Below are 12,847 nucleotides of genomic sequence, written 5' to 3'. Positions count from 1 at the left end.
TTATTGTATGAAAGTTAATAATATACTTATGGTTTGATGATAAATTGTTTCACAAATAAATAAGATGTTATAACCCGGTTTAAAAGCTATATGGTTTTGATGAGACCCAAGACCCGTTTATTTTTTTTACTATGAAATTGGTTTTTTAATTATAAATAATGTTTATGAAAGTTAATAATATACTTATGGTTTGATGAGACCCAAGACCCGTTTATTTTTTTTACTATCAAATTGTTTTTTTAATTTAAATAATATATATATCTTTTTTAAAATAAATAAGATATTATTTTTTATTATATTATATTTTATAGGATTTTTACATAAATAATTTGGTGAGAATATTTTTAATTTAATGAGATGCTATAACCCGTTTAAGGAATATCAGGGTTTGGTAAGACCCATACCCATGAATTCGGGTCAAATGCATGAGAAGCCTCTATTTAAAAATCAAGCAAATCTAGTGACTCCAAAAAAGGGTTACAACCCGGTTTAAAAGCTATATGGTTTTGATGAGACCAAGACCTGTTTATTTCTTTTACTATAAAAAATTATTTTTTAATTATAAATAATATTTATGAAAGTTAATAATATATTTATGGTTTGATGAAACCCAAGACCTGTTTATTTTTTATATTATAAAATAATATATCTTTTTTAAAATAAATAAGATATTAATTTTTAGTATATCCTATTTAATAGGATTTTTACATCAATAATTTGGTGAGAATAATTTTTAATTTAATGAGATGTTATAACCTGTTTAAGGAATATATGGGTTTGGTAAAACCCATACCCATGAATTCGGGTCAAATGCATGAGAAGCCTTCATTTAAAAATCAAGCAAATCTGGTGACTCCTAAAAAAAGGGAAGCGACCACATCACGACACATAGGATTTTTATGTATTCGTTTATATATATTATATATATATACTAGTTTTTATCCCCCGTATTACGGGGGGTGTTTTATATTATTTTTTAATATTTATTTATTTTTTGTATTTATATTTTTTTAGTATATGAAATTTAATAATATACTTATGGTTTGATGATAAATTGTTTGACAAATAAATGAGATGTTATAACCCGGTTTAAAAGCTATATGGTTTTGATGAGACCCAAGACCCGTTTATTTCTTTTAATATGAAATTAGTTTTTTAATTATAAATAATATTTATAAAAGTTAATAATATACTTATGGTTTGATGAGACCCATGACCCGTTTATTTTTTTTAATATCAAATTGGTTTTTTAATTTAAATAATATATATATCTTTTTTAAAGTAAATAAGATATTAATTTTTAGTATATCCTATTTTATAGGATTTTTACATCAATAATTTGGTAAGAATAATTTTTAATTTAATGAGATGTTATAACATGTTTAAGGAATATCTGGGTTTGGTAATACCCATACCCATAAATTCGGGTCAAATGCATGAGAAGCCTCAATTTAAAAATCAAGCAAATCTGGTGACTCCAAAAAAAGGGGGAGCGACCACATCGCGACACGTAGAATTTTTATGTCTTCGTTTATATATATTATAGATATATACTTTTAAAAATCATATTAAATAATAATATATATTTTAAAACAATAATAATGATAAACCTAATCATATCATATCTCATTAACATGATATATTCTCATCCCTTTGACCATTCGTACTTGCTCTCTCTGACGCAGCAATACAATACAATACACTCACACACATACATACAGATCCTTCATAATTATAAAGGACGATATACGAGATAATTTACTATAAATTGATTACAATAAAGTGGCAGGCAAACGGGCAACAAGCTGCGCCGCAACCCCTTGTTTACACACACACATATTTATCAAGAATCTTTACACACTCATTGATTCATACAAATCAACCAGATCAGACGCCTACAGATCCCTTCAATCTTAAACCTAGGGCTCATTCGTATGTATGCCTTTCTTTCCTTCTGCTTCATGCACCCATTTCTATATTCATTTGGATGCCCAATTGAACTAGGCTTTATGGGTTTTTATTTTGTAACATGTAGCAAGTGAATTAACTTCACATCTTTATATAATATAAGTTAAAAGGGTTTTGTCTACATTTTGAGATTTGATCTCTTTATGAATGACGTGACATTGTGTTATTTCATTTGGTTAAAGTCATGATAATTTAGAAGCTTTATTTTTAGTTTATGTGTACTTAATGATTAAAGATGAATGTGATTATATTGATTAAAGTTGTTTATTATTTGGGCATTGTTTATATGATTTTTATGTCATGATTAAAGTAGTAATCAGGATGATATTAGTGTTGTAAAATCCGGGATTAATCAGTGGGATGAGATCCAAGAACTTATGAACTGAAAAAGGAATTATTAGGATAAATTTCATATCTTTAATGGTTTCATTACAGATTTGTATAATTGTACCACTTGCAGTGATATAGTGAAGTTAAGAAACAATATTTTTATGGAGTCTAATGGTTATAAGAGAGGAAGGAGAAAAAACTATGTGGCTCAAGAGAGTCAATTCATCACTTTGACTTCTGATGATGATGAACTGGACCCGTGGACCGCATGGGCTTATAAACCTCGAACCATTACATTGTTGTTTATTGGTTCATGCTTTTTGATGTATGTTTCTTATAATCTGTATCTTTTTTTTTTCGTTTTTTCATTACTAATTAAATCTGCTTTTCAGTTGGGCAAGTGGAGCTCTTGATCCCGAAAGCAATTCGACAGATGATATTGTAACATCTGTCAAAAGGTGAATACTTGTTTTATATGATTTGTATATTTTAAAGCAACTAACCTTTAAAATTTTGTTTCAAACTGAAGGGGAATATGGGCAATGATCGCGGTTTTTCTGACTTATTGTTTGCTTCAAGCTCCTTCAACGTACGTTGCTCAATATTTTGATTATATCAGTATTTTGAAGGATTAATGAGATTGATGTGTATGATATTATAGGTTACTAATTAGGCCACATCCTGCAATTTGGCGCGTCGTTCATGGCATGGCGGTTATTTACCTTGTTTCTTTGACATTTTTGCTTTTTCAGGTTAGTTGTTTTGTGTTTCTTTTATCTTTTAGTTGCATCATACAAAATTATTTTAATTTTTTTTTATAGAATCGTGACGATGCTAGACAGTTTATGAAGTATCTCCATGCTGATCTTGGTGTTGGTAACTTCACCACATTTTTTGTTATTGAAAAACTTGTACATTTCATCACGCGAGTGGTAGTTATGTTAGTTTATGTAATGTGTTTCCAGAACTTCCTGAAAGATCATATGGGGCGGATTGTCGTATATATGTACCCGAGAATCCTACTAACAGGTTTATAAATGTTTATGTATGATTTCTTCTTTCACAATCTTTCAACTTTTTATTCTTCCGTATTTCCATCACTTTTTCTTGATTTTAGATATGTTTTATTCAGGAGACACTTTTTGATGAATTTGTTCCGGCTCATTTATTCGGGTGGTGGGGAAAGGCGATAATGATCAGAAATCAACCCCTTTTGTGGGTATTATCGATTGGATTTGAATTGATGGAGGTCTAATTTTGACTTCAACTTTTATTGCTTTGAAAGGAGTCAAAGCCTAATGCTTGACTTCTCTTTTACAGCTTACTTTTCGCCATATGTTACCGAATTTCAATGAGTGTTGGTGGGACAGCATTGTTCTTGATATATTAATCTGCAATTGGTTGGGTGAGAAATTTGTAAAACTCTAATGTTTATTAAGTTTTCAACATAATGAATATCTATAATGGTAACTGTTTATTTATTTTCCAGGTATTTGGGCGGGAATGCACACTGTTCGTTATTTCGATGGTAAAACATACGAGTGGGTTGGAATTAGCCGACAGCCGAACATTTTGGGAAAAGTACGTATTCGTTTACGTATCTTCTACTCTGTATGTCTCAAACTAAATACAGTGTTTGACTTTTAATATTATTAGCTAATATCTTTTGACTGTATTCCAAATGACTGAAATGCCCTTATGTTGTTATAGATAAATGGCATATGGTGTGTAATGACCAGTGTGAGCAAATAAGAAATTTAGGATTAAAATCTTACCCAATGATAAAAGGTTGCATATTTATTTGACTTTGACTTTTGAATTCAAACTTATTACATTCTCAAAACTAAATACTATGGTCGACTGTATGTCTCAAAGAAATTACAATGTTTGACTTGAAATATAGTTGGCTTATATTGATAGACTATATGCCAAATACCCGAAATGCTCTTAATCACTTTGGGAAAAAGGGAATTTAGATTAACATCTTAGTATCTTACCCAAAGAAAAAAAGGTCGCATATTTAACTAACCTGACTTTTGAGGTCAAACTTATTACACAAACTAAATACAATGTTTGACTTGAAATGAAACAAAGTTTGCTTATATCATTTGACTATTATGACAAATACCCAAAGTGCACTTATGCTATAGACCAATGTCAATTGGTATTTCTTTTGACTTTGACTTATGAGGTCAAACTGATTACATTCTCTGAACCAGGTAAAACGAACGTTGTGTCAATTTACTCCTGCACATTGGGACAAAGATGAATGGCACCCGTTTCTTGGACCATGGCGCTTCATCCAAGTTCTTACTCTTTGCATTGTGTTCTTGACCGTTGAACTCAATACATTTTTTCTCAAATTTTGCCTTTGGATTCCTCCAAGAAATCCCATTATTGTTTACCGATTAGTACTTTGGTGGCTTATTGCAATACCTACGGTTCGGGAGTACAATTCTTACCTACAAGACCAGTAAGCTTTGGTTTTTACCCTCATGTTTACTTTTATTTTAAATCTTTATTGCAAAAAGGCAAAAAAAGATTGCTTCTTTTTTACTTTTGTTTATTATGTTCAGAAAACCCGTGAAAAAGGTTGGAGCTTTTTGTTGGCTTTCTCTTGCAATCTGCATAATTGAGCTCCTTATTTGCATCAAATTTGGGCATGGTAAGCTTTAGCTGTCGTTGATTTTTTTGGTCAAACTACGCTTGAAATCAACGACCAATTTTTGTATCAACATCAACTTTGTTGAATTTTTTAATATAGAATTTGAAGAATCTGTTTTGGTTTGACCGCAAGTTATTTCATTTGACTCAAAAAGTCAACCTGCTTTACAGTTATTAATTGTTGTCATATTCTGAATCAAGATTTTGTTTGTTAGGTTTGTTTCCAGCTCCAATGCCTAGATGGCTGGTGATTTTGTGGTCATCTGTTGGTGTCGGCCTCCTCGGGTTTTTGGTTTTGTGGACATGGCAATTTCAAAGAATTTTAAGCAAAAAACAGCTTTGACTTTTTGCGCGTAGTCAATCAACTGCTCAAGAGGATTTTTAATTTTTTCGTTTGCCTCCAGATTTTTTGTGGAGTTGTGGGCGAGAAACCAAATCGATTTATAATGGCGAGAGTTTATTGGATATTGCTGTAAATTTTATTCATTCTATACTGTAAATTTCTTATTATTTCAGCTTAGATATTCTTCAAGATTAGATAATTATGATTATTTACTTAGCTTTTGTTAAAGTGTGTTTTTTTTGATCTTTTATTAAAATAATTTATTAAATAACATGAATATGTCCAAATGCAAAACTTGTTTCCATCGACCCTTGGGATTATTTTATACCATGTGGTGACAAATTAACATTTTCACCCATTTAGGGGCGTCCGGATTCATTTATGTTTAAAGTTGCATTCTTTAGTCACATCTGAAGCTATCTTATAAGTTAGCATCATATTAGATGCAAATAAAACTAATTATATAAGATTAAATTATGTTTTTTTTTATATTATTTTAGGAATGCATAAGTGCATAACACTTACAAATAGTGTTTGACTAGATATAATTCTAGTAACTAAAGCGATACGTACAAGTATTTATATTTTTATTGATCTTTACTCATCTCATCTTTTCTACAACACATTTTAGTACATTTTCAAACATATAAACATATTTCTTACAACATGTTTTTATTACAAGTGATTATGATTATTTAAAATGTCACAATCATTTTTAAAATGCATCTAAATACCTGTCCTTATTTCAATTTATATTCACTTGTTTTGAAATACATGAATAAACCACCAAGAAAACAAAAGAAAATAAAATCTAATTAGCCACAAAATGGATGGTGATTGATTCTTTTCTTCCAAGTTGTTTTCCCTCTTACAATTTCTTGACATTTGGAGTCTTCTTTAACTTGAAGAACGTGAGTAAACCTAACACTCGCTTGGTTTATCAAGCAATTCAAGAATCCAGCATCCCCGACACCGATTGAGCACCCATTCATATTATTTACATCTTGAAATCCATCTTTAATGATCCCGACTTGTTCGGGTTCACAAAGAGATTGAACCACGTCTGAACTACCACATTCTCTGCGGTATTCCAGAATGATGTTTGATAACTGATAATTCTCCAAGCATTCGTCTGGGATCGCCTAAAATATAAAGCAACAAGATCTTCACTACTTGTTTTTTGTTTTAAAAATTTGATTGAAAATGTTTAGTAGATTAGTGTCATTACCTCAAGCATCCAACCAACGTACTTCACGTTGTTTACATGGTGGTTCATGTCCAAATCGCTCCTCTTTGGCTACAAACATAAATAACCACGGTTGAATTAGGATTGTTCATTGTCCGGTGGTCCTGTCCCCTATAATAAAAAATCTAGGTCCCTAACAAACCAAACTTGCTAAGTTGGATGAGTTGGTGGTTTGACAATCCAGTTTATTTTAATGGTATGCATCAATTTTGTTTTATTTTATTTTCTCAAAATTGTTTGTATTAAATATTTTAAAATAAATATTGATGGTTGGTGAATATAATACATGGACTAGACCAATAAACCGTCAAAACCGAACTACATAAATCTCAAACTGGTTGAATTGCTTCGACTTCAACTGTTTATGAAGGTGAATTACTACTTTTTTTTACTAGTAGTGACATACGTATAAGATTTGAGGAGTGTTTAAGGGATCATGAAATTGAAGTGAAAATGAATGTTTACCTGCAATCCTGAGTTAATGTATTTTGCATTATCATCCAACTTCTCTATTTTTTCAGGGGATTCTTCCTTAATTGCTTGTTTATGAATGAACCATGGTGAGATTTCTGCTCTAACTTCATCCGGCATCTTCGATAATCGTCGTGTATTCTGGTTCATCATCACCCATGTGCTACATGTGTTACCAATTTCCATAAGTTTCATTTTGTTTTTACAAAATATATAATATATGTTTTTTTATCTAACAAACTTATAGTAAACAAAGTTATTGTAATAACTTACCTTGTTGCTCTAGCAAAACCAATGCCCGTGGTATGGCTTCTGATTTCCCAATCTCGTCGCATTCCATTTTTTCCTGACGCTCCAACCCATGTGTCGATTTCCAATATCTCTCCCCTACAACAAACGATTAATCCAATCATTTATTAATTTTCAAAAGGGTTATGCTAAACATACCTATTCTACTGTTTTAACATGAATTTACTCCTCTTCAGCATATTAATATAGGGGGTATGCTACTGCGTTTAGCCTATTGGATTATTAATCTCTTTGCAACAAACATTAGCGACGAAAAATACCCACCAGATAGGATACTGATCAACTTGAACTTGCATTCTTGAAACAACCCATATAAGATTGTTCTTCATCATACCATGAGTCGCGCCAAATCCATCTCCAAGAAGCCCCGACATCCACACATGATTCAAAGCAGTTTCCTGTGTGTTTTTTCAGAACGACAACTATATTATAGAAAACTATCTAGCAAGTAGTTAGATGGTACCTCATACATCAATACAAATCTACCCATAAAAACTATAATTACCAATGTCGTCGCAAAATCTAACCTGGAGAAGGTTGAGAATGCTTTGAGGAGTCACGGTCTTATCCGGTCCAACTTCATAAGACCGAACAACAACTGTTTGTCGATACCCGACACCATCCAAGATAATTACACCTTGTCGAAAAGGGTCCACAAGTTGTTTTTTAGTCGGGATCATCGTCCTCTCCACAACCATCTGTCCATTCACACCGGCTGCCAACGTGGTCCGGCTTATCTTAATATTGGTGTAAGCTCTAGCTCCAAAGATCTTGCAACTCCAAATGATCGGACGGTCATCATTGTCGTTCGTTTTGAAACATGGTATGTGTGACAAGGAAAAAGTGGTCATTCTAGAAAGATCTTGAAGTTGTAGCAAAGAAACTGCAAGAGACAATTTGGAAAGTTTGAAAGGGTGGTTAAAGGATACTTATAGAAGATGTTTGTACGATGAATACAAGGAAGGGAGTTAATGTTTGGAGCTAAGAAAAAGGAGAAAACTTTGTTAAAAACATGAATTGTAGATCTCAATGGGATTGATTTGGTGGTTTGAGTTATGATGGAAGGTTTCTTTTTAGTATCCATCGACACTTTAAGAATACAAACAGATTTGGGTTCTTGAATGATTATGATTCTTCTCAGTAAACTCATATATGTTTAGTTAAACTTTTAGTTTATTATTTACTCGTTTGTCTTTTTGTAATGACGTACTAAATGTTTGGAGCTTTACTTTCTCTGCCAAATTGTTGTTTAATTTATACGCCAAATTGTTCTTTTATATGTTAATAGTTATATAGTAAATACTGTTTCTCACTGCTAACATTCATTTTGTTGCCAAGGTCATTCCTACTCTAATGAAAATCATGTACGTGTTTGCTCCCAACTTATTTATATATTTTCGAAACTATTTACAACATTCTTATTGGGATAAAAATCGGTGAATTCACGTAATTAGAGGCTTATTACCTTTCCATTAGAGTGAGACGACACTTAATAAAGAAATCAAAAGTTAAAAGTATAACTAGTCATATAGTTAGTAAAGATTATTACGTTTGAATTATAAAAATTCTATTTGTCTATGTATATTATAGCGATTTAGTTTGGTTGGACATTTATAATTATAAGTTTAATACTTTGATGTATATGATCATCATTTAAACTTACTAGATCAAAAGATACTTTTATTAACAGTTGGTGAAGTTCCTCTAAATTGTACTATAAACCTCTTAATTGGCTCATGTCCTCTACGGTTAGCTCAACTAACCTCGTTAAATTGGGTTAAAGAAAGGTATGAACTAGTGACAATCTTTCTCCAAAGGTGACCTATGTCAAAAGTGTTCACAGAATTCACTTTGAACCTAAAATAGCAACCAATACAAGGAAATAAACACAAACACACACAAAAATATAAAAATAGAACAAACTGGTTTTCAAGCATGAAACTTCAACTACATTTGTCACCGTTTTGAAAACTCAAAACCTCAATTTTTCTCTTTTGAAAACTCAAAAAGTTATTTGTTTTTCGTGGTGACTACTAATTTCCAAATCAACTCAAACGTACAGTCGTTTTAAGACGACTTACGAGCTCATGGGTTTGCTTTAAGTCTCTTAAAACTACCAACATGTTTGAAGAAACAAGGCAACTTTTATTTCATTTTGTCCATGTGTGCATGGGCAAACCTTATACAGAGATTTGGGATCCCCCTATTAGTTTTTTTGTCATCAGTAGTGTTTGTTTACACGTTTTTCTTTCCTAAAAATTTTATACGCATCAAGTCCACCCCCCACACACACAATTTGCTCGCTCAATCACCACATGAATTTATGATCTCTTTATTAAAAAAAAGTTGCATGCGTCTATTTAAGCCTATTTAAGCCGTGTTTGGTAAAAGAATTTTGCATGTTTACATAGTAGAGTGAAACGATTAATTTGTAGACGTATGTTTGCCATGACATGCTTAAGACATGTTTGCAAATTTGGTGGTTATTTATTATTTGGAGTGTTTGATGTGTCCAATGTTAACACGCATATCAAACAACCAAGGGTTCATCAAAAGTTCCACACTTTTTGGAGTATTATGTCCTTCAATAACGAGGCCAAATTGCTTAGTGAAAAAAGAGATGGAAAAGGATATAGACAAATATTGAACTCTAATTTACGGAACTTTATAAACAGTAATAATATTAAATATATGTGTAATTGTAGACAGGGTCGTCTCAATGATTGTTGAGACCTAAAGCGAACTAAAATGTTGAGACATTTTTCAAAATCTAGTTGAGACATTAATAGGTTTATAGTTGGCGGGGTTAAAATTTTTTGTTGCTTTAACCTTTTAGAATGAATCGATTCAAACTTTCGAATTCTATTAAACATTATAAACAATCTAACTATAAATAATCTAAGATTCTAAGAAACAACAAATTGCAAGCAATTCATAGAAAGTCTAAGTTGCAAAAATATGAACAAAAATATATGGGCCTCACTCTTAACCTGTAACAAAAAAAAGCCCACTTGTAAAGTTGTAAAACCTATAGTATATAACTCATAAAAAATTAGAGACCTAGAAATACTGGAGGCTCAAAGCCACTGCCTAATTTGGCTGGCCCATGGGCCTGGCCTAATTGTAGATTCCTCACTTGTGGCAAACACAACATCGTCCCACTCTTAGGCAAATCCCACATCAGCCGTGGACAAGAGAGATCCCTGGTTCATAAGTAATGTCCTGCCTCTTAACATCACCAACGCGTTTTGGGCTTAGTTGGCTGTGGAGCACATGAAAACTCCACGGTTAAGCGTGCTTAGGTGGAAGTAGTACTAGGATGGGTGACCTCCTGGGAAGTCTCCATCTGGGCAACCAAAAACAAATCCGTGAGCTCTTCATGGGCAGAGCGGACAATATTGGTGGTGCGAGGGGCCAGGTGTTACAGGTGGTATCAGAGCCACTCTTGTGCCGTTCGGGATGATATGACACGCCTCATCGAGGACGATGAGTCTAAATGGGGGTTGTTTGTAACACCCTTGGCAAACACAACATCGTCCCACTCTTAGGCAAATCCCAAATCGGCCGTGGACAAGAGAGATCCTTGGTTCATAAGTAATGTCCTGCCTCTTAACATCACCAACGCGTTTTAGGCTTAGTTGGCTGTGGAGCACATGAAAACTCCACGGTTAAGCGCGCTTAGGTGGAAGTAGTACTAGGATGGGTGACCACATAGGAAGTCTCTACTTGGGCAACCAAAAACAAAGCCGTGAGTTCCCGGATGGTCAACCCATCGGGGGCAAAGCGGACAATATTGGTGGTACGAGAGGCCGGGATGTTACAGATTGGTATCAGAGCCGTAACTATAAGATATGTTGTTAGACGTATCGGTCTAGTATTGTTATAGTTTATTTTAGGGCCCTGAATTGCATGTATACCCTATGTGCTATGTGCCCGCAATTTTATTAAAAGTTCATTCATACGCTCGAATTTATTACGTTTTATAGCGTCACATGTACACCTATTCACACACAAACTCCAAGGCTTATGCCTAAAAAATTTATTTTATTTTTTTTATCTATTTATTTATTAAAAAAAAAACGATTTTCAATCCTCTTAAAGTTGGTTCTACGTGACGGGTATGTAGTAACTGGAAGGGTGACACACTTGTTTTTCGAACCCTTGACACCAAGGTTTTTAAACCTAAGGATAAGTAATGCGTATAAATCCCAATCAGACGCGGGACCCGGTTGCTTACCTGGAGGGTTCGAAAAGGGTGCTGAAACTTATTAGGCCAAATCATACCATGCAAACGTCATACGGACCATTACTTTAAGTTGTCGAACGTGGCCATTTTCCTTTGTGAATAGAGAATGGTTGCACTCCTGCTCTTAAATCTCATACAAGTCATGGTGGTAAATAAATATCCTAATTTCAATACAATTTTCATGTGATTTTAATATTATCAATTTTTTTTATTCAAAAGGTTTAAGTATTCCACTTTACTAAATCTTTACTCGATAACTCACGCGCGTAGTACTCTCTTTTCAGCATGTCTTCTCGTTTCCCTCGTTGTCCTGCAAGAAACTCCAGCCGCAAGAACAGCCTAATCACTAAGAAACTGGCTGCTGTGCTCCCGGATATGGTGGCTCAACTGCACCAAACTACTCGAACTCCAACTCTTGTCATTATAAAACCTTCACCGATACGAATCCTCTTAAGTTTGATGGCTCTGAAGGTGCCACTGCCCTACTGGAATGGTACCAAAGTATGGAGAGTACTTTCCTCCATATCGAATGTCCCGAGGACAAGAAGACACGCTTTGCTTCAAGTGTCTTTAAGAAAAGAGCCTTAACTTGGTGGGTGCAAGAAAAATCCACTCGTGGTGCTGATGTAGCCATGGCCTTGCCATGGGAGGAACTTAAGGAAATCATGGCCGAAGAGTTCTGTCCACCCAACGAACTCATGAACCTTGAGGTGGAATTTTGGAATCTTAAGTAAAAGGGTGGTGATAACGCTACTTACACCGCTCGCTTCAACGAGCTTAGCGTCTTGGTGCCACATCTTGTCATCTCTCTTTCTCGTGGGATTATCAAGTATGTTCGGGGTTTGCCAAGGCAAATCCAAGACTCAGTCCAAAGCAGTGCCCCCAAAACTCTTCGCGAGGCTGTTTTCCTTGCTGCATCCTTATCTGACAACCACGTTAAGGCGGGAACCCTCAAAAGCAGCAAGAAGACTGTTAAGAAAACCGAGGCCGAACCTTCCAAAGAAGTCAAGGCCGAAGCCACACCCAAACCAAACCGCAACAACAACAACAACCACTCCAAGAAACGAAAGCAAACTATGCCTTAACCCAACAAAACCAACCTCAACCTCAATACCAATAAACCCAAATCCAAAACCTTCAAGCTCTACCTCCAAAGAAGCCTTACAACGGACCACACCCATTTTGCCAAATTTGCCAACGACACCACCAAGTCGGCATCCCTTGCCGACAATGCACCCATTGTGGTCGTTACGGACACCTTCTAAGCGCA

At 34.0% G+C, this 12,847-nt stretch overlaps 2 protein-coding genes across 3 annotated transcripts; one reads left to right on the top strand and one right to left on the bottom strand.

Moving 5' to 3' along the window:
- The first annotated feature begins 1,834 nt into the window (after window positions 1–1,834).
- LOC143590259 (CDP-diacylglycerol--serine O-phosphatidyltransferase 1-like) lies at window positions 1,835–5,533 on the top strand. 2 transcript variants are annotated; one of them, XM_077070797.1, is made up of 13 exons: window positions 1,835–1,932; window positions 2,429–2,623; window positions 2,691–2,756; window positions 2,828–2,887; window positions 2,960–3,050; window positions 3,120–3,174; window positions 3,264–3,343; window positions 3,431–3,547; window positions 3,619–3,703; window positions 3,788–3,879; window positions 4,518–4,771; window positions 4,875–4,963; window positions 5,178–5,533. In XM_077070797.1, the coding sequence occupies exons 2-13, from the start codon at window positions 2,460–2,462 to the stop codon at window positions 5,303–5,305; spliced, it is 1,281 nt and encodes a 426-aa protein (XP_076926912.1). In that variant the 5' UTR covers window positions 1,835–1,932; window positions 2,429–2,459; the 3' UTR covers window positions 5,306–5,533. The 2 variants fall into 2 exon arrangements, with proteins under 2 accessions (XP_076926912.1, XP_076926911.1); XM_077070796.1 differs by having other exon boundaries at window positions 3,788–3,909.
- Window positions 5,534–5,996: 463 nt separating this feature from the next.
- LOC143590258 (palmitoyl-acyl carrier protein thioesterase, chloroplastic-like) lies at window positions 5,997–8,491 on the bottom strand. The gene is made up of 6 exons (XM_077070795.1): window positions 7,859–8,491; window positions 7,596–7,729; window positions 7,296–7,409; window positions 7,017–7,185; window positions 6,534–6,602; window positions 5,997–6,447 (listed from the first exon to the last, which is right to left on the bottom strand). Exons 1-6 carry the CDS (start codon window positions 8,180–8,182, stop codon window positions 6,121–6,123), a joined length of 1,137 nt encoding a protein of 378 aa, XP_076926910.1. The 5' UTR covers window positions 8,183–8,491; the 3' UTR covers window positions 5,997–6,120.
- Window positions 8,492–12,847: the final 4,356 nt, after the last annotated feature.

The sequence above is a fragment of the Bidens hawaiensis genome, unplaced genomic scaffold (genome assembly GCF_021521415.1).
Source record: "Bidens hawaiensis isolate Kalapana, Puna unplaced genomic scaffold, B.hawaiensis_p1.1 tig00038253_1, whole genome shotgun sequence".
NCBI lineage: Eukaryota > Viridiplantae > Streptophyta > Magnoliopsida > Asterales > Asteraceae > Bidens > Bidens hawaiensis.
The sequence above is the reverse complement of the archived record's forward strand: the minus strand, read 5'-3'. Positions and strand labels throughout refer to the sequence as shown.

Bases quoted from the DNA above. Each gene is read 5' to 3' on its own strand.
- LOC143590259 (XM_077070796.1), top strand. From the start codon at position 2,460: ATGGAGTCTAATGGTTATAAGAGAGGAAGGAGAAAAAACTATGTGGCT. The intron at 3,548-3,618 runs GTCTAATTTTGA...TCTCTTTTACAG, and splicing joins TTGGATTTGAATTGATGGAG to CTTACTTTTCGCCATATGTT. The intron at 4,772-4,874 runs GTAAGCTTTGGT...TATTATGTTCAG, and splicing joins AATTCTTACCTACAAGACCA to AAAACCCGTGAAAAAGGTTG.
- LOC143590258 (XM_077070795.1), bottom strand. From the start codon at position 8,182: ATGACCACTTTTTCCTTGTCACACATACCATGTTTCAAAACGAACGAC. The intron at 7,410-7,595 runs GTGGGTATTTTT...CGTTTGTTGTAG, and splicing joins GTTGATCAGTATCCTATCTG to GGGAGAGATATTGGAAATCG. The intron at 6,603-7,016 runs GTAAACATTCAT...TTATGTTTGTAG, and splicing joins ACATTAACTCAGGATTGCAG to CCAAAGAGGAGCGATTTGGA.